Source organism: Rattus rattus, chromosome 7 (assembly GCF_011064425.1).
Source record: "Rattus rattus isolate New Zealand chromosome 7, Rrattus_CSIRO_v1, whole genome shotgun sequence".
NCBI classification, from domain to species: domain Eukaryota; kingdom Metazoa; phylum Chordata; class Mammalia; order Rodentia; family Muridae; genus Rattus; species Rattus rattus.
The window spans coordinates 103505199-103527550 of NC_046160.1; the positions used below are offsets into that span (position 1 = coordinate 103505199).

General features: G+C 38.2%; 1 protein-coding gene across 8 annotated transcripts in view; it reads left to right on the top strand.

Moving 5' to 3' along the window:
- Nucleotides 1-22352, top strand: part of LOC116905664 (neurexin-3-beta) — a 525628-nt gene that overhangs the window by 456255 nt on the left and 47021 nt on the right. For 5 of the 8 annotated variants that reach the window (XM_032908640.1, XM_032908642.1, XM_032908645.1 and 2 more), the window contains one exon: nucleotides 17880-17967. In XM_032908640.1, the coding sequence (XP_032764531.1) occupies nucleotides 17880-17967 (88 nt within the window). The remainder of the gene's footprint in view (nucleotides 1-17879; nucleotides 17968-22352) is intronic. The other 3 variants (XM_032908643.1, XM_032908646.1, XM_032908648.1) reach the window with 1 other exon arrangement.

The following is a 22352-nucleotide window of genomic DNA, read 5'->3' on the forward strand; positions in this document are numbered from 1 at the left end:
TCTCCTGTCCCCAGGCTGTGTAGCTGAGCATATACTTGAAGTTCCAATTCCCTATCACTAGCTTTTGGACGGTTTCTACAGTTTCTAGCATAAACCGTTATCCCCAATTTGGTCTTATGTTTTACAGCCATGTTATCAACTTAGCCACATCTCCCGCTGCTTTTTTTTTTCTCTCTCGATTGGATAAAATTCCTTGCAATGTTTGCAAATGCTTTTCCCATGGGGCTGGAGATTCACAATTTTTTTTGACTTGCAAACACTGGAGAAAACAATCCAGTTGTTTAGAAATCTCTGTTTTAAAGTTGTTAAAGTTCTAGCTTTATTTTTGCATGCCTCCTTCCACCACACACACACACACACACACACACACACACACACACACACACACACTTACACTCACACTCACACATATACACACACACACATACCCTCCTTTCGTATACACACACACACACACACACACTCCACACATATACACACACTCACACATACCCTCACTCGTATACACACACATACCACACACACACACTTACACTCCACATATACACACACACACACACACACACACACACACACACACACACACACACATATACAACACTCAAGATTAAGATTGGACTTTAGAAGTCTCTTTGGCTCTTTTACAAAGGAACTATATCCCAGTATGCAACAGAACTGAAGGAAATATACTGCACACATTTGAAGGCAAGAGCATATGATCTCAAAAGAGTCAGATAATATAGCTGTATTTGTAGCTACTTTTTGTTGCGTTGACTTTAAAACAAAACAAAACAGGTAAAGCACAAATGAGCACAGCATGGTCCAGATAGCACTTTAAACTGCCAGAGTTTCTTTTATCTAACTTTCTTTCTGAGGAGAGCATTCCCGCTGGGAATCTATTGGGCCTTAGAAATTAACTTCATCCCTTTTATGTTCTTGTCATTCTCATGTATGAATTTTACATACTCCTACTACACACACACACACACACACACACACACACACACACACACACACTTGCACAAATCTGAGCATGCTCATGCCAAGTGCCCGGCATTGGATCTCATCCAGCAGGGCCAAACATAACTACATAGGGCTTTATTAACTGTCTCTCGGGCTCAACAGTTTATTCATTCGAAAGACAGAAAAACTCCGCAGGATGAATTTCAGAACAGAAGTTAGAAATGCTACCTACCCACGGACAAGAATTACTTGCAATGCTTTTGCCTGTCATAGGTGCTTTAGTTAAGAGGAAATGGAAGCTGGCATTTCATCAATCACTGAAGAGTTCACACTGAAGCATTCATTCATCTGAGCATCCCCAGCAGGGAAATTTTACTTGGCAGGAGAGTTGCCTTAAATACCTAGAACACGCCTCCCTCCAAAGATTAACCAAATGCCTGTTGGCATGTGCATAACAGTGGCACTTTTCTGGCATGCCATTAATAAACATGGAATTGGGGTTGCCTTTCTCTTCTTTCTCCTCGCTTCTGTCCCATTCACAGACAAATGATGTAAGGCAGACGGAGAGGTAGAAGGAAAGGTTTATAGAGAGTTGATGGATTGATTGTTGATTAATGATAAGCATGTGGCAATGGGAGTTTTGGTTTCTTTAAAAAAAAATAACAACCCAGGAATATTATATAAATATGTTTATGTTTAATCCCCAGTGTGGGATATGGGGTTGCTTCAGTGTGTCTACAGCTGTTAACTATGATTTTCTCCTGCTCTAGAGGGGGTGGGGCTGTGATTTTTAGCCACTGCTGGGGACTCTGGAGAGGGTGTGAGAGAGCCCAGAGTGGGCCTGTGGTGACTGATGCTCTCGCCTGCTACTACCTACCTCTCCCCACTGCTGCTGTTGAATTTGCTGGAGTGCTGGATATGAATATTAGACTTTCCCCAAGAAACATAATTATCAGGAAATAGTCTATTTTGTTGGCTGAAACAGCTCTAAGTCCCCTTTCCAGCTAACTCTTCTTTTCTTCTATTAGTGTTGGGGGATTGGAAGGGATTAGGGTGGAATAAGGGTTGTGTAGGGAGGTAGAGATACAGGAATCCAATAAAATGGTAAAACATAAATAAATATGACAATAGGCATTTGGGTAGATGATAGATAATACTCTTCATCTCACTACACAGTGTCTTCATTTGTACTCTGTTGCAGTCAAACATTATGCTATTTCTCTGATTCTCCCATTTCAATTTCTTCTCAAAATGAATGGTAACATTCACCTGGACTATCTGTGCCTACCCCTGTCTGATAATATTTTATTGTCCAGTCAAAGCCAGAAGCCTCAGACCACCCTCTCCACAAGTTCTTCTGGCCATCCAGAGAATGGGATGAAGTTACCATTTTACAGCATATACCTTTCTTTAATTCGTATTACTCTTTAAAGATAATTATTCTAGATGCTTAACCATCTAATTAGAAACATCTTCATGCCTTTTGACTTTGCCTGGTTGTACTTTAGCTCAGAAGAGAATTGCTGAATGTGCGAACAGGGAGTCACTGGCACAGTGGGGAAGCCCTTTGCAAACACAAAGCAGAATTCTTTTCAGTGCAAAAGAATTTGTTCTCAGACATATTAAATGTGCCACCTTGGTTTGTTTTGTTGTTGTTGTTGTTGTTGTTGTTGTTTTATCTTGTTTTTGTTTTTTGGTTTTTTTTTTCTTTCTTTTGAGAGGGTCTTATGTCGCTTTGCTCAAATCCATCCAAACAGGATTAAAGCCCTTTGATATTTCTTAGTGAGGCAATACCTCATAGACCAGAATGGTCCCCTACCTTCCAGGCCATCTGCTTACTTTACTGTAGAACTCTCCTCTGTCCTAGCTATAGGCACAGGGAGGCCTGAAATTCCTGAGGGGTTTGGGGCCAACCCCAGCCCTGTAGTCATTACTTGCTCTGATTGCTCAGTTCTCCCACTGCACTGGTTATTCAACGTTTTATATTAGTTCTGATACTGTCGTATAAAACAGTTAATTCTATGGACACTTTATAGACTGTGCGTGCCCTTCACAAGAGCAGAGAGGGGCTGGAGAGATGGCTCAGTGGTTAGGAGCACCGACTGCTCTTCCTGAGGTCCTGAGTTCAAATCCCAGCAACCACATGGTGGCTCACAACCATCTGTAATGAGATCTGATGCCTTCTTCTGGTGTGTCTGAAGGCAGCTACAGTGTACCCTCATACAATAAAACAAAAAAAAAAAAAAAAAAAAAAAAAAAAAACAAGAGCAGAGAGAAGAAATTTGCATTGTAAATAAGGAATGGAAATCTTAAAGCACTATTTTCAATTTAGCACAAGGTAATGAAGTTGAGCCCACGGTTAACATAAAACTATAGCTGTGTTTATTCTATGATGTAAATAGTTATACTTTTTTCATAAAGAGGTGATTAGGGAATTGGATTTCATTTGGACCTATGTATGCTAAACAACTGGAGGCCTATGAAAACTATTGTATGTGCAAGCATTTATTGCCTTTGCCTATAAGGTGTTGCTTATGTGAGATATTAAGAGTCCAAGACAATGTGTTCTGGGTATTCAACCTTCAAAGGTATTTAAAAATCTAAGGTATATGATTTTCCATTTAAAGGTATACTGAGGCTGCCTTGTGTGTTAATGTGTGCCCAGCAACTAACACTGTTTAACTACTTTCCTTTTGCTTGCATTAATGTGTGCACTGAAGAGGGGTGAGGGAAGATAAACGGTGTGAAGTACACAGCCTTCGAGTAAGATTTATCTAGGAAAGAACAGTCTAGTGCATTAATGTGAATATTCAAAGATAGATGTTTATCTTAATGGACTCTGAGGTACTTACAAACAGTGTAATTGCTGGAGTCATTTTACAGGGCATTAATCCAGAGTGATTACACTTTCTCTTACTTGCCCTTATGTAAAGAATTCTGCCTAAGGATTTAAATGAGGCAGGGCAACTGTAGCTGAGGAGCCAAAAGTTCCTCCTGGGCTCGGGACATCAGGTATGTGGAATGGGTAAAAGCAATCCCCCCGCTGCTCCTCTCCAGCCCAATCCCTCTGTAGTAGTTATAGAACTTCTCACGATAAAAATAAAATAAAGTAAAAATTAGAAGAAATAAGAAAAATCTGGCTCCAGTATTTCTGAATGAACTCTGAGTAATTTAAGCTTTTATCCCATTAAATAAGGGTTTGACCTCCTGCTATTTCGTCATAGGACTTTAGAAAAAGTTATTTATGAGATTTCTTTTCTAGATTTCTGAGACATGTTCTACCTTGAAAGCAGACATAACCTTCCAAAGAAATTCTTTTCTTTTTCTAAATAGTATTTTATTTTAAAGGATTAAGTATTTTAATTTTATAATTACTAATATATGTATATGTCTGTGTTTGGGAATGAGCATATGAGGGCAGGTACCCAGAGAATTCAGAAGAGGGAGTCAAGTCCTCTGAAATTGGTGTTAGAGATGCTCATTTAAAGGCTGGCTTAGGTGCTAGGAGCCCAACGAGCTTCTTTGGCGAGAGCAGTGCATTCTCATAACTGCTAAGCCATCTCTCCATCCCAATTTTTATTTTAAATAATATACTAATACCATTATTTAAAAAATAATACTAGTTTTACCTTGTGGGGTATTAAGTGATGATTTTAAACACGTGTATCTTTTAGAACAATTGAATCCGACTAATTGAGAATTAGTTCAAATATTTGTTGTTCTCTTGGGTAAAGAATACATTATTGGTTAGAGTCACCAAGCAGTGTTATCGATTGCTGGAATCTATTGCTTCTGTTGCCCTGAAGTTCTGGATTTAAACTCAGGACCTCTGGAAGAGCAGTCAGTGCTCTGAACCGCTGAGCCATCTCTCTAGCCCGATGTCCTTTTGTCTTATTTTCCCCTTACACAAGTCCTCCTATGACTTTCTTTCCAAGCCTCTACAACCATCACCTTTTTCATCTGTGATCTTCCTCCATTCCATGAGGTCATGAGCATTTATTTATCTTTTTGTGCCTGGCTTATTTCATTTTCTGTAACCCTGCATAGGCCCATCCATAGTGTCTCAAATGAGAAAATTTTTGGCTTCTTAAAGTTTGGACATTCTTCCATTGTGCACACAGAACATGTTGCTTGAATCCATTCACCCATCAATCGGAAATCCATGCTCTTAGCAACAGTTTGTAAAGCTTTCTTTACCTGTGACATCTTGAAAGGTGATGTTACCAGAAGTGAGAATTACCCAACAAGGGTGAGAAGCACTTCCCCTTTTCCATCTATAACGTTTTCAGATTTTAAATATAGCTTCTGGATCATCAGATTTTTACTTATAGAATCACTCATTTTCTAAATGCATACTACATATTTAACTTTTTTGGGGTGCATATAAGTCCTTTTAAGGCACTTTTTTTCAAACCAAAAAAGAAAAAAAAATAGCTTAGCAATATTTACTGTATCTTATAGAACAGTTATTCCTCTGTGCCAGGGATTTCCCTTCTAAACCTACGTAGTAGTAGCAGGAAGTTGTCGTTTTCTCAGATTTACAAGGTAGAAGCCAATATCGGTGTCTGTGGATCCACTGGGCATCCCCCAGGAACATCAAGTAGAATGTGTGGTTTTTTAACTCTAAACATATGTTCCTTTAACATCATAGTTGTCTCTAGACAGATCCCTGGCCCTTTCTCAAATCATAATCATGCAGAGAAAAAATACTACCACTCAAAATGGAAGAAATTCTTTAAATTATATTCCAAGAAAATACTGAGTTTCTATGCTGAAGGGAATATTGGGTTTGGGATTAAAAAATAAAGCTACATTAAAAAACAAAAGCAGACCCTTAAAATCAAGTGTGTAGGATTTCAGTAGGTACAGTGGAATGAAATGTGAACCTGAATGAGAAACATAGAAACTAAAACATGAAGTCAGGAATACAATATAGCTGTCTACATCAAACATTTGCAGACTGAATAGTATGTAGAAAATGTAGCCATTTACAAGACCAACAGAAAATATGGTGGAAAATATGCCACTAGTTACTGGAGCCCAGAACTTGGAGATTCTGTTTCTAAAATGGTTTGCCCTAGTTGGTTTTAGGTTTGGATTTTATTTGGTCATCAGTGAAAACAGAGAGGAGAATAGAGGCCAGAAGTCTGTTTAAAACAGTGGTTTGCAACCTGTAGGTCAAGATCTCCTTGGGAATTGAATGACCTTTTTGCGGGAGTCCCCTAAAATCATCAGAAAACACAGATATTTGCATTATGATTCATAACAATAGCAAAATTACAGTTATGAGATAGCAACAAAAATAGTTCTATGGTTAGGGAGCTCGCCATAACATGGGAATTGTATTAAATGGTCACACAGAATGAGGAAGATTGAGAAACACTGGTTTAGAGTCTCAAAGCTCATCCAAGGAAACAAACAGAGTAGTTGAGAAAGAGAGAGAGAGAGAGAGAGAGAGAGAGAGAGAGAGAGAGACAGAGAGACAGAGAGACAGAGACAGAGAGACAGAGACAGAGAGACAGAGACAGAGAGACAGAGACAGAGAGACAAAGACAAATAGAGACAGTGAGATACTCACACAGAGACCACGGACAACAGCAAAGAAAAGAGGATGATCACTGCAGGCTGGACTATGTTGACTGAAGCAGCTTAAAAGATACTTAATCAAACTTACTTTGCCTTACTCAGACAGAATAAAAGTTTTCCTCTGTTCTCTCGGTTCCAAAGGATCTTTCCAAACTCCTTTGGACCACAGAGCTGGCGCATTAGTGAGAGTGTAATCACGGTGGCAGTTTCTTCCTCCGGCTTACATCCAAGTCCCAATCCAGGGAATTATTAAAACGTCTCTTGGTGACTGATGAGCACCAGAGGCAGAGCCCAGTCGTGCAGGGCTTGGCATCCCCTCTGCATCCCATTGTTCTCTCTGTTGCTCTATACAGCTGGCTTCAACTAGTAGTCACAGAAAACATGACCGGAGATCACTGCCAAAAAGACCCATTTTCTTCTTTAGAGAGACCTTGGAGAATCTCCAGAGCAGAAATTACTTGATGAATCTCAAGTTGCATTATGGTGGCTAATACCAGCGTCAGCATCTCAGTTCTTTCATTGCAGTCTCTCACACACTTACCACTTTATGGTCACCCCATGGTGGCTGTTGCTGTAGACCTTCTATCTAAATGCAAGGTGAAAAAGTAAGCAGCCAGACTATCCAATGCCTTCCCTTATTTTTCTTGAAGGGAAGGGATACACACGCTCTTCCACACCAGGGAAGGTCAGGGAACAAGCTTTAGAGTCAGCTCTTTTCTTCAAACACATGGATCCAGGGAATTAAACTCAACTTGTTAGGTTTGGTGGAAAATGTCTCCAGTCACTGCATCATCTCACCAGCCCCTAAGATCTTCCTCCTATGTTAAGAATTGAATAAACATCTACCTCGTTAGCTCGTTGTTTTATCTATCTCTCTTCCCAATTCTATACCACATGGCCACTTCTAGTTGCAAAAAAAAAAACAAAAAAAAAAACAACAACAACAAAAAAACCTTGCTTATGTTGTATACATTGCCAGTTGTAGGAAGGAGGAAGAAAATAATGAATAATAAAATGAATAATAAAGACAATGTCTTCATTGTTTACGTTCTCTGATACACTAAAGGTTGGGTCCTTGTTGCATCAGACCCAACTTCTTTCTCACTTATTAAATGTCCATCTTCTAACATGGTAGTTTTCTGAATGTATAACTTCCTGTAGTAGGAAGGGTCTAAAGAGCCCTCTTGGGTCTCAGGATATGAGCACTTTCATTTGCATGCTGGCTCCTCTGAGTTACTTTAGGAGCCTTTTGCTGTATGTTTAGAGAGCTGAGTCCCTCCAAAACATTCTGGTAAAGAAAGGGGGGAAAACTATGCTGGAGGAAAATCTACTCTACTGTAAAAATAGAACAGGATCAGGGTGAGTTCTTCAGCAATAAATGCTCAGGGAAAAGCTTCTTAAATTATGAATGTCGCTGCTTGTGTTTATTGCCCAGTAATCCTGTTTTATTGATTTCTGTTTACTTCCAATCACCTAGAGTGAGAGACTGGGCTGCTTAGAAATCTTTATCCCTGAAAGATGGTCATTAAAGCTACTGTGCTGCGTTCACTTGTTTATTTTTGCTCAAAGTGATTAAATCAATATATATACAAACAAAACACATTTTCCTCTCCTGTCTGGAAGATGAGGGGAAAACACAGAAAAGCTGAATAAAGGTGCTCATATTTAAAAGGAGGCAGCAGATGACACATTGATTTCTTTTGAAGAGGCAGAATATAAATTACAATATTTCTTGACACAGTTTCTGATGATAACAAAGGCTCTCCAGCAGGGATTTTTCACTTCCCAAGAAGCTGGTATGGGAAGGCAATTCACTGCCCTACTTCCTACTCAACCAGGTTTCAGAGTTCTCAGAAGGAAGTTTTTTCCCAGTGCCTATGCTAGCAAAGTTCCTTGTCTCATTTAAAATGAGTGCCCATTATTATTGGACCACCCATCTATGAGTTAAGACATTTTTCAGAAAATTATCTGATTATTATCTGATTTAAGTGATTGTTAAGGACTGAGTTTCTCGGAATTGGGAAGCAGTAGGAGCTCCAGGAGTCTGGCCCTAAACAGACCTTCTTTGAAACATTGTTACTGAAGCAGGAAAGCAGAGGATTTGGGCTACGGGAGAGCTACTACAGTGAAGAAAAGTGCTGTTTCCTCCAAAGTAACTTAGAGTGAATTAAGCCAGTGAAGAATTGAAGCACAAGGGACCCAGCTACAGGATTTTAGGCTATTTGTCATAATTTGAGATTCTGAAAACCATATCACATTCTTTGGGCCTGTTCAAAAACCATTTTGCAGAACTGTTCTCCAGGGTATCTACATGCTTTGTGGAAACCAACAGACAAGAAAAGCAAGGATCTCCTTGTTCAAAACCCAGGAGGAAAAGTATTGTTAAATCACTAGACTGCAAAGCTTTCTTGTAGTCTTTCTTTCATAGACCCATCATGATGGTTGTATTTGCTATTTAAGCACACTTAAGGCAAAAGATAATGCTGGAGGCTGACCCTGTGGCGCTTTCCTTGCATGTGATAGGCAAAACTCTACAATACAGCTACCTCCCTAGATCTGCTTATTAATATTTTAAGGAAACAAAAATGAAAAATATTAAGTCATCAGCACAGACATTACCATTTTATATGATGTAATATGTGTTTTAAAAGTCAATTTAAGAACATCCAACTCAAATTAGAATCACAGAAGGCACCCAACATTTTATTGCATAACTTACAGATCATATTCACGTACTAACCAGAGGGCAGAATCATTGTCCCAAACTAGCTTTCTAGTTTTTATTCCACTTTTTAGTCCAAGACATCCTAGAAACAGTGTCCCTTCAGATTATTGAAGAGTAAAGAAAGACTGAAAAGGTCTCTGGGTTGTCCTAACTTTTCCTTTTATTCTAAGACACTGGATTTAGTGAACAACTGAAAGAAAGGAAGCAATAAGACTGCTTGGAAGAGGACACATACTGTGGAATTCTGAATGAGGGAAGTACAATGGTATGATGGGACTGAAACAAGGATTTATCCCCTGCCAATCTTGTCTAGAAGGAAGTACCAAACTCCCAAGGAGAGACATTGGGAGATTTCATAGTGCTCTTATGGTGGTTTGAATGGCTTATGTTGACCTATATATTTGAATGTTTGGTCCTCAATTGGTAAAACTGTTTGGGAAGGATTAGGAGGTATGATCATGTTGGATGAGGTGTGCTGTTGGGAGGTAGGCTCTGAGCTTTTAAAAGCCTAAGTCATTTTCAGTTAATATTCTCTTGCTCTCACTCTTGCTCTCTCCCTCCCTCCCTCTCCCCCCACCTGCTCTTAGATAGTACTTCAGAATCATGCCTACCTTCCTGATATCATGTTCCCTCCCATGATGATTATAGAGTCTACTACCTTCTGAAACTATAAACCCCAAATTCAAATCCAATGCTTTGTCTTGGTTGTGGTATCTCTTCACAGCAATAGAAAGTTATCAAGAGAGCTGTCATGCTTGCCAAGTCAACAGCATTCCCTGTTCATGAAATGTTTGGAAGATTGCCTGTAGAGGGGATGGCAAGCAACATGGATGTGTGTACATGTTGCACTTGTATGTGTTTCCTTTGCTTGCATATGTGTTCCCTTGTCCCATTGAGTAATACTTACAAAACCCAAATGGTTAAGAATGACAAGGCAAAAAGCATATTGAAGTACATGAACATTATGAGCACAGAGTCCCTATTTCTGCCACTGTACCTACAGTATTTCCAACACCCACTTTGACAGAAGATGAAGGCTGCTATTTATGAATTATAATGGGGAAAACTCTCTGCCTCATTTTCCATTAGAAAAGATAAATAGAAAACATGAATAGTTCCCTACTCTGCATGGAAATTATGCTCTCTTTATTTTGTATGAGGTGTGTGTGTGTGTGTGTGTGTGTGTGTGTGCGCGCGCGTACGCACATGCGCCTGTGTGTACATGCTCATGCCTTTATGCATGTGTATGTGTATGTGTTTCCTAATGAGTTCAACATGTATGCAGAAACAAGTGAAAGTCAGAAGTCAGTGTTGTTTATCTTCCTCAGTTTCTTCCTACGGTATTTTTGTTTGTTTGTTTGAGAGATGCACTTTCTCATTGAACCTAGAACTCACCTGTTTGGGTAGACTGGCAGATCTGAAAAGCTCAGAGCCTCTCTTTTGAAACCCCAGTGCTGGGTTGTACTAGGCCCCACCATACTGGCTTTCTTATGTGGGTATTGGGGAACAAACTTGGATGCTCGTGAAATAAAACTTTACTAGAAGAACAATCTCCTCAGTTTGTTTGTGTTGGTCTTGTGAATTTTTGAATTAATGTTTATGAAGAGCTTGTCAGTATTATACTACAGATAGGGAATCAGGAAGCAATACCTGGAGAGTAAGGAAACCTATCTGGGTGCACGAATGTCTTCTTGAACAATACTTGACATTCCCTAACTTAAAATTCAATCCGTCAATAGCATTACTGGGCTTGGCTCTGTAGTCTTTCTCTGTGGAAGCTTTGTCCTATCTTCTAGTACAGTAACTTTAAGGCAATGGTAGAGACTCCTCCTCAGAGCAAAGTGAACTTCTTACCAGTTCTTATCTCTCTAGCTTCATGTCATGTGTTTCAGTTGGCCGTCATATTCTGCCCTGAGTTCTGACACAAAGCCAATGGCTTCAGAACATCTGCCATTACCCCAATAGCTTATCAAGTCCTGATTCAAGTTTATACACCTTACTTTAGCCAGCAATATTGTGCCACATTTTCATCTGGCTTTGTTTGTTTTCATTCGTTTGTTTATTTAGTATATATTTATTCTTTTACCTTTCTTTAAATGACTAAGTAAAATGTTCTTATAAATGATAAAGAAAGGCCCACCTTTCATTTTTTATTCTTTGGATTACATATTCAATTAATTGAGGTGTTTGTTATGGATAATGTTTGTGTGTCTCACACTAATTTCTCAGCTATATTAGCATGCTTTCCTTTGTGCATTTGCACATGATATCTTCTTTGTACCCACAGTTTGTTTAGTTTTTCTTCTGCGTGTTGTGAGCTTCAGCCATGCCCGTTTTCTCTAAGATGCTTATGTCTTATCCTTTCTGAACCATCTGATCTGATAGATGTTCATGAGTATCACATTGTCCTTGCAGTAGGAATGACCTTGCCATGCATGAACTAAATATTTGGCTATTTTTGATTCCTAATCATTTTACTTTTACTCCACCTCCTTCCTCTTGCTCATTTCACATATCTAAGTTCACCATGAGACCAAAAACTAAGGTCCTGTAGTCCTTTGCAGTCACATTATATGTATTCAGTTACTGAGCAGCCATATTGTCCCTCTAGGCAGAACTGGCCTTGTTCTTACACTGAGTGTCTCCACTATGTTCATTATTTGAAGTCTTGTAAGCCATTATTTCACCAAATAAGAAGACGCTAACTCTTTGGAAACTGATGCCAGGCTTCAAGACAGAGGGAGAAGAGAACACCCTACAAGGAAGTATGATTCTATAGTTCTTATATTTTCATAGAACACTTCTTCTCTGCTGAACTGTAGTATGAAAAGTTCATGAACCTATGCATGCTATCACCATTTTCGCCCAAAAATATTAATGCTACTCATGATATGAACTTATGAGCATGGAAGGAAAACACTCACTTACTGATACCTATATTCCTACTTCCAGTCACAATAATATCTGTGTCCTTGGTAATTCTCTACTAGGAACAGAGCCTTGACTTCAATAATGTTGGCATAAAGCCCACTTGCAAAGGAAATTCTGTCTTTAGAAAAAAAGAAGGAAGGAAAAAAAAGCATATAAAGTATTTGGAGAATCAACTACATTTTTTGACATCTCTTAGAATGGTTATATGCCAAATATTCAAAAATCTGTGATGAAAACAGAAAGTTAACAATGGGCATACAGTCAAAGTTCCCTGAATAACAATTCTCTCATCCAAGTATTAACCATGCCTGACCCTGCTTAGCTTCCAAGATCAGACAAGATCAGATTTGATGTTCAAGGTGGTATGACCATAGACCTGAATAACAATTCTCAAGGGTGGGGGAAAATCATCATCAAAGATGGAACTTTCTGATGACATTATCACTAGGACCCCATCTAGAGTCTTGATGATGGTGTAGACTGGGTGGGAATTATTTTATTTTATTGTTTTTTTTTCTGCCTCCTAAATAATACATAATTTCTCCATGCCAAGAAATAAATTGAAAGGATTTAGAGGGATTTGCTTATCAGTGCAACGCCACGTAGCATTACATCCCTCCTGCTTTTGGGAGGGTACATTGAAGTTTGGTTAATCTTCTGTGGCTCAATACTCCTCTTCCCTGTCGGGCTGTCTCAGACAACACATAGATTAATCTTCTTTGCACCCACTCTTTTCTTCCCTCGCCTAGTCTCTTGATCTACCCTTCCATTTTGAACAGACGGAAGAGAAATCTTGAAAGTGGAGAGAAAAACAAGACACAACACCAAGCCATGCTTTATACTGTCTCTGAAGACCTTGATCATAACACAGAAGACCCCGATCTTCAGCACAATATAGAGCTCCGCTTGGCTTGGCTTTTCTGCCATTAATTAAACCTGGAATCTGCAGAGGGATTTCTACAAAGGCTAATTTGTTAGCAGGAGTTATTAGAAGTCATGTCATTCTTTATCCCACTCTACTCTGTGCCTTATACAAAAGAAGAAAATGGAAGGTGGGCAGATTTCTGAGGGAAGCAGAATTGTCTTGGATTCCTAGTCTCCTGTTTTTAGTAAATATTTATTACAATAAATATTCTATATTAATTGATAGGTTTTAACAAGGCTCTCATAGGATTGTAAACCATCCGTAGTGTTTGTTTTTCCTTTCTCACATTCAACAGTTTGTAAACCCCATAAGGACAAAGATTGAGCCTGACAGATGCCAAGCACAGTATTTGATTGCCATATCATATCATGAGCAATTAATACACATTTGTGGTGGAAATGAATGATTAAGTAAGTAAATGCAAACATAAGAAAATACCTATCCAGATCACATGTGTTTTGAACTGGGATTTTTGAGTGAAGAGTCTAGTTTAGGGTAAATGTAGTGCCTTTAAGCCAGGAATAGTCCCCTTAACATTTTCCTATTGTACATGAATGTGAACCAAGATAGACATTCTAAACATGTCTTACTTGGCAATTAGTTACTGTTGGTGGGCAGAGAGAAGAGAGGTAAGAAATGATGAGTTGAAACCCCGCCCCCCCCAGAATGGCAGAGATTGAAAATTCACAATACTTTGCTGCCATTTGGGCACATAAAAAAGGAAGCAATGGTCATTGAAGATAGCCTTTTCACCAGATTTTAATATTATCTCTTTGGCTCCTTCATTTTTGCTTACTTCATGCTATACCTGGTATCTGAGTACAGCAAGCTCAAATTATTTATGCTTCACTTTGTCATACAACGTCAGCCTCCTCTATGGAGGATTACAACCCAGAGCATGCTCAACCCGAATACACTGAGAGACCAGGTAGTTCATTCCTCCATCTTGTTGCATTCTGACCTTGTTTCTTTATTGGGCTCGAATTCACGGAAATGATGGGGCTAGAAGAGAAGTAATAAAACTAACAATTCTTAACTTCCAAAGATTCATGATTTTAAACATCTATGATTTAATGTAAAAAAAAATAACCATCCAGGGTTGTGTATGTTGATGTTGATCAAAAATAAGAGTAAATGATGGCAAAAATTTAGTCAATAAATATGACTCTCTGAATTTACAAAGTATTTAAACTTTTATAATCTCATTGCTGTCATAGGTTGGCCTATTGTCACTAAGCTGTTGGTAACTGAAAAGTAACTCTGGCATTCATTACTTAAATACAGAATGAATGTTTTTAAGACAGGTACATAGGCCTCCTCTGCTGCCAGCCACGAGACACTTCAATCTCTAACTCTTACTCTTGGAATAGAAATATAAAGGGAAAATGCTTAAGCCACAAGCATTTGAAAGGATTTAATTCTGTTTAGCATGGAGCAGCTGCTGAGATATATGGCTGTTTTCTGTGGGACTTTGGGATATTTATGGGCTTTTCTCTTTTCCCTTTTCACTGGAAGAATGGAGATCATCATTCATGAGTGTGTTATTTATAATTTCATAAAGCTGTCCTCTGGCAGGACTTATTTTATCCTGCACTTAATCTCGGTCAAATAATCAGACTTCCAAGGAGCTGGGAGGAGAAAAATAGCTGAGCCTTAAACAATTAGCCTAGTACAGGTCTAAGATAAAGGGCTAAAGGTTAGAATTTGAAGTCACAAAAGACAGTTGGGCAGTCAGAGAGAGGACAGAGTGACAGTGCCATGGGTTGTCCTGATTATAGCATTAACGACTTCTCAGTGTAACAAATAAAGGATAACAGTGGACAATGGTGGAAATATGTCCCTATGCTAAGAAGGAGCAGCGCTTTGCAGAATAAATTATTAGGTAATTAAAGAAACAATAACTCAGAGAAGGAAAATGAGAAGTCGGGTTTGTAGAACTGGGAGAATTGGAAGGTAAACACATCTATAAATTTACCTGGGCAGAGTTCTGAGCTTTGTTCAATCCCAATTTTATTCTAAGGTAACTTTAATGAGCACCAGTAGAAAAAATGTAAGTGCTGTAAAAGAAGTTCTACCAGGAAAGGCATAAAGAATGTACTTGGCATAGACATATTTTTTGAAAGTTATTATAATACATATCTTTAGTTTTATGAGACCTAGTACAGAAGTGAACAATTCTAGCATGTGGATTAAACATATGAAATATATTTTAAAAGAGTAATAGGAGTTATTATTTTTGATATAGAACATGGTTAAAATAGAAGGACTAAGGGATATTTTACTTCTCCAAAGTAAAGGATATAAGATGTTTAACGTACACCAGCAGAGCTGTGGTTGTCATTCTAGGGACCACGTTCAAAAGTCATGTGTGTCAGCTTCCAAAGGACCCTGATGCAGTGCAGGGAGGGAAAGGAGAGGTGTCCGATGCAGCAGCATATTAAATCCACGCTAGTTAGCTGAGGTTTCTGGGGTAAAAATTGTCATTCAAGTTGCTGTCATTTTGTCATTCCGCTTTTCTTCGCCTACTACCTACAGATATGCAAATAAATGGAGCTATTTCATACTTCTGACCATTAACAAATAATGTTTATTTATTTCCACCTGAAATGCCCTTTTCTTTCTCCAGCCTGTAATCCCCAGGTTGTACTGCTTCATTCCCATCTGTCCCTTAGTGCTTCTTTTCTACTCCCTTCCTGTCTAGGAGATGTACCTAGTCTCCTACGACTTGCTTCCTTGGTGACTCAGGTTAACGCTGGTCACAGCATTCAGTTTTCCATGCTGAGCTTTCCCATTGACGTGACTGTCTTATCAGAGGCTGACTTCCCAGAGCAGACCAGCTCCTCCCTTCTCACTTAATCCTTCACCACTGTTACGGTGCCTGATTCAAAGATGTGTGGTAAACATCTAAGGTAACCAGTGAATGAACTCCTCATGAATGAATGCATGAGGGAAGATATATTGATATAATCATGTATGATGCTTACAGAACTGGGAAGTCTACCACTATGAAAACTGTTGTGTGGTAATCAGCATTTTGCTTTTGTATCACAAACAATATTGGAATTTAATACCTACGTATAGGTTACAAACACATTATGCTTAGCCATTGGAAAGTAGTACGGTCCACGGTCTTTGAATTCACTGTTTTCCTGTTGTTGTGATAAAATACCATAGGCAAATCAACTTAAGGAACAAAGTGTTATCCTTGGGTTACAGTTGCAGAGGACAGGAGTACATAAAGGCCAGTAAATCTTGGCATGATAGCAATAGTTGTCAACAAAGTCAGCTTCTCTTGTGGCCTCTTTTTCTGACTTGTAGATGCCCTTTTCTATTCTGCACTTCAATTTAGACCTCTCCCTCTCTATATTTGTGCCTTAATTTCTTCTTTATAGAGAGACAGTAATCCTACTCCACTTAGGTCTAACCTAAGAACTTCATTAAAATTGGACTATCTCATTAGGGCCCAATATAAAGTCCCGTCTTGAGTTATTGTGGATTATCATTAAACCTATGATATCAATTTCTGGTTGTATGTTAGCCTTTGAAGGGTAGCCATCTTTTCAGCCCTTAACCTATAGTATCTATAAGACAGGTTGTAGAAAGAGTGGTAGTATATGTTGTAAATTGTCACTTGGTTTCTTAATAGCTGTGTGTCCCTCAGCAAGTCACCTAACCTCTCTGACTTCTAGTCTTTTTAAACACAACATCCCTGTCTCGATGGAAGGTTTGAGAAGTCCTATTTAATAAGAATCATATCAATCATAGCAATTGACTTATAATACTTGCTCAAAAGACAAAGAAGGCATTTCTTTAACACACTTTCTTCTTGAACATGGATGCAGACTTCAATAGGTTGGAAATAATAAAAGCAGCAACTTGGTTTATGTTATGAAATGAAGAAAAGAAATGAGTATTTATTAAAATTTTGCAATGTACTGGGTATTTCTATATATGACAAAGACGTGTTTGGGATTTAGTGGGTAAAATCATTTATTCCTTTATCATTCTTTCACTATTATTTGCTGCACTTGGAATTTGTGTTATGAGTATGATTCTTTCTCACCTACTATGTGGTAGCAAGGCTCATTTTACTTAGAAAGCCCATGGGTCTGTGTTCTTCCTCTGACAAATTCCGAAGCACTGGGAAGTTTCTGCAGGATTAAAAACTAAATGGATTTAAGTTGAACTAGTGTAGCGCTGAGAATTTGTTCTTCTCTCCTCCGCAAGAGTCTTACCCATGTCCAGGAGCTGTTGTGCTGTATCACTCTGCCGGTCCACATTACTAATTCAGCTAATTGCAACAATTATGAGAAGGAATTGCCGCAAGCAAGAGAAGCCATTATGCTGTACTGAATGAATAGCATTCTGCAGTGTTCATTAATTATGCTGCCTATAGATTCACAGCCCCCCAACAGTGCGTATGAGACCATATGCCATATGTACCGAATCCCTCTGAAAGCACAGCGCCTGGAATACTGGCTGGGTCCTACCAATGCTCATTCTTTGCAACCCCTTTCCTTCTGATTCCAAGTCCAGAAATCAGAGTGGACAGCACAGTCTCTGCAGCTAGCCTGATGACTTCAGCTTTCCAGGAGATCCATACAGACAGTCTTGACCAGAGAAGAGAAGCATCAGTAATGATGGGAAGGGGGCGATCACGGAGAGTTAATGTATTTGTGTATCAGTGTCCTTATCATCCTCTGTTTTCTCTCTTCCCTCTGCCCCTCCCCGTTCTGTTAACATCAATAGCCAACATCAGATGACCTTGTTTCATCTGCTGAATGCTCAAGTGATGATGAAGACTTTGTCGAGTGTGAACCAAGTACAGGTAGGTCAGGTCAGTCTTCTTTTGCTTGCTTCTTTTTTGATTTGCAAAAAACCCAATACATACATATATATGTGATTATACATGTGCTTTATATATATTATAGTATGTTAATGTATGTGTATTTCCTATATCTATATATGTATTGGCATACATATATAAATATTAATTTAATCAACAAAAGCATCAAATCCCATGGAAAGACCAATTAAAGCTTAGGGGAATTTAAGTCTCTGATACTTAGAGAAAAAGTACACAAAATGCACCCCAACTTGAAACAGTAGGGTGCTCAGATTCTCTACTGGAATTAATGCTGCAAATGTTCTGTTGCCAGTGGCAACTCTGAGATTGACAGGGGCAAAGAGCAGGCAAAGCCTCCATTTAAATGAGAATTTTTGTTTGTAAGTCATAAACCTATCGTGGAGACAAAAAGATTGGTACTTATCACATGAGTCTCAAGACTTGTTCGGAGCAGAAATGGCATAAATAAGTAACCTAAATTATTTTCCATGGGATTTCAACGGCAGTTAACACGGCATTACAATTACACTAATTTTGTTCATTATATGTCTAGTGAACTTGTGAAGCAATATAGTATGAGGAATACAAAATTAGTAGCAAACCGTGCCATGTTAACTGCTGTGATGCTTCAAAATGTATCGACTGCTAAAGTTAGGCTGACTTTGGCACTGAAAATCACACTGTGCTCCCCATTTGGACCCAGATACATTTTGATATTTTCTGGTATTCCTTTATAGTGAGATATATATGATATAATGTTCAGTAGGTAACTGCCATCCCCAGTCCTCTCCTTTCAACTTTCCCAAGTTGTCTGTTTTTAGGTTTTACTCTAAGTTAAACATTTATATGTATATAATAGAGAACAGATATCATCGAATTTCTGTGTATGTTTTTAAAAAGTAAAAAAAAAAAAATCTCATCCTATTTCTACAAAGGCTGAAATAAATAGATAAAAGTTCCACTTGATACTTTAGATTACTTTATATATTTTTCAAACATTTTTTTAAAAAAGGCAAGCCATTGTGTTTTCTCTTTGTAATCGCAGAAAAAAATTATGCTTCATGAAAAAAAAAGTAGCAATTACTTAAAACTTCATCTTCTTACCCCAAAATGATTTAGAACAGTTCAAATTTTGGTAAATGCTGACTGCTTGATTTCTTGCAAGTGGCTCTGGATTCAGGAAGTTCTGTGGGCTTCTGACATTAGTGTCTTGAAGATACATACCCATAATCTGACCTCACCACACCAGGAGGTGATTAGGAAGCATAGCTCTGTGGAAGGAAGGTTAATGTGACCTTGTTCATCAGATATCTTCAAGTGGTTTGGGGATATATTTGGGCACAAGTTTTTGTTTAAAAAGTGAGTGTGCTTATTTCATTTGATTATTATAGCTTTCCTGAATACTCGGGCATGACAGAATGAATCACTATGCTCTGTGCCAGTCCTTCCTAGTGTTCCTTCTATGTGGTTGTCATAGCAGTAAGCCTTGCTACACAAACAGAGTCTCCAATCTAATGCAAGTTCACAAATTTGTTTGACAGCACCTGTGTCCTTTTCTGGTGTGTCAGACACAACAAACTCAATATATGTATAGAATCCATCCAACGTCAGAGTTTTCTGATGACTAGTTTAAGATCCCTAGACTTTAATCAGGATCCATTGCTTCTCCTCACTCTAGTTTTCTCCATTTCTTAGTAATGATAACTGTCAATAGAGCAATATTTATCACATTCTTCCATTATGACTCATTGAAAATAAAAGCATAACAGTTTTGAATTATCTTGTCATCTTTCTCCTACTTATGCCCTCTCAAAAATCATCCACATAGCTCCTTCCAGAAAATAAAGAGCTGTTCACATCACAGAGCCCATGAGGCCCACAGATCCCAGACCGAGAGCAGTTACTGCCTTTTGATGTTGAATTTGAACAGCCCAACTTGAATGGACCTAAACTAAGTTCATTTCCTTTTTGCTGATCACACATGTTTTACTTGATTCAAATCCAGAAGATAACATTCCAGCGACAACACTTTTGAATGGTATACAGAAGTGATTGTTATAGACAGTTTTTAAATTATGGTAATCGTCATGAGAATGCAGCAAAGACCACATCCACAAAGTAACTGTAGAGTCCGGTCTCCTAAGAGCCAATGTGAAGTGCTTAGTAAGACTATTATTGAATCCCTCTTCAAGCAGAACTCCCCATGTTTGAAGAACAAACATTTCTTCTTTCTAATTTTATTTCCCACTTAAAGTACTGGTGTTTGTGGTTTGGGCGTACAGAGAAATATGTCAGAGGCATATTTTGTATAAAGTGAAAATGGGTGTTCCTAAGAGCCGGTGGGAGAAGAGGGTCACTATGGAGATGTAATTGACACCGATGGAGTTCCTAGATATCAAAACTCTTGTGAATCACCTAACAATGATCTCCATAGACTTCTCATTTTCTCAAAACAATGTGATTAAAGTCATAAAGGCTCCTAATTTCTAGGGCTGGATTTGAACTGCCAAGAGGAACTCAGCCCCTACCTGTCCAGCAGTTAGTAATGGTGATGTTCACGTCAGGTCGCCTGCAAATCTGTGGAGACACAGATGAAAGCTCTGTGTTTGAACACACGCGTCCACTGCTGCAGTTTCTAAACTTGTGTTCTTCTTCAGGCCTGGTGCTTGATAGAACTATATATACTACAGTGGGGTAGAGAACCCGTGTGTGTTCTCTCATCCTTATTCACCCCTTGTCAGGGATATTTTGTCCTCTCTCCTTTATCACAGAGGATCCTATCTGTAACAATTATTCTCTGTTTCCTTTAGATCCATTTAAGATTCTCACATTTCACGCATTTGTGCAGTTTAATACATAATTCACCAACTAGATCTTGTATACCCATCAAGTTTTAAATAAAGCAGTTTTTCTAATTTAACAGGGATTGTTATGTTTCCAATTTGAAGTGACCTGTAAACAATTGTTTCCACAACCTGAGCCCACCCTGGCATTTGGCTGCTATAACGTGGTTTAGTTTAGTCATAAAGTGTTTAAAGGCCATTTAAATATTTTTGAAGTTTGATTGACAATAACCTAAAACTTGCAAGTTCAAAGCAAATGTACTTTTTTAAAGTAAAGAAGTGAGTTCAAAATATCCTAATCACAAGAAAAGAAAATATAAAATTAAAACCTCATTCAAGTTTATTAAACATCACATTCAACATATTTAATAATCTCAAATTGAAACTGGAGAATGATTTTCTAGTTATAATTGTACCTCCTCGATACAGTTAAAAACAAACCATGTTGTTTATTTGTTTTTATTTCACAACTTTGAGAAAATAAACATTAGCATAACAAAAATCTACATTTCAAAGGATTTATTTCTATGTCTCATGTCAGTCTTCTCCCCAAACCTGGACTTGAGAATTACGTCATTTTATGAGCCATGATATCTTCTAAGCACTCACAGCTGAGTTTTAAAAAACTTGCACCATGTTAGAGTGATGTAAATTAAAAGTTCCACAAACTTTTGAGTAACTGTTGTCTGTGTAAAAGTGAGACTCAGGATTTTAACCTCTACATTGTAAATGCTGATGTATTGTTGGCAAAGTCAGTATTTATTTAATATTTCTGACTTTTCTTGGCACACAAACTTTGTCTTTCAGAACCACAGTTATATTGAGGCAAAGCGCATAGGGTCTAAATCATCACTAGGAGCTGGAAGTCTTTCGTAAGATATGCAAGTCAAAAAGAGATTAAGGCCTTTAATAAATTCATAATTATAATTAAAATGTTGGCATGGATTCTGAAATTTAGAGAATTCATGAAATTGGCTTTCCATTTCTTGTCTCCCCCTCTTTACTTTTGTTATTCTTAATAAGAGACATGATATCAAATAAAGGTAATTGTGAGTTAGCTTTTTGCCATTATATAAAACCAACATGCTAGATTTTATATATCTATAAGATTGCTATTCTAAAATTATTGGTGACCAGGTTGATAGGCAGATGGAAAATAAACAGAAACACTGCTGGCCCTAGAGACATGAGCACAGCATAACTCAACTACCATACTGACTCTTCAGCATCAAGTGATTTATTTTTTTCTGGTTGTCAGTTAACTAGTTTTTTTTCCACTTTGGCTTTTGTTAAATGTACTGTGATCAACTCTCAGAAGTTTCACTGCGACAGGAAGTTGAAAGGAAACATCCACCCGTCAATCAGTCTGTCAGAAACTCCTTTCTAACACCAGTAGCCTACTGGAGTTATGCTTTCTGGTTAGAAACAGGGTCTTAATTGTATTCAGTTTGAGCTACCTCCATGGGATAATTATAATAAGAAAATCTGACACTGAGTTGTTCCAAGCTCTATAAACTGTTAGAGATTTTATTT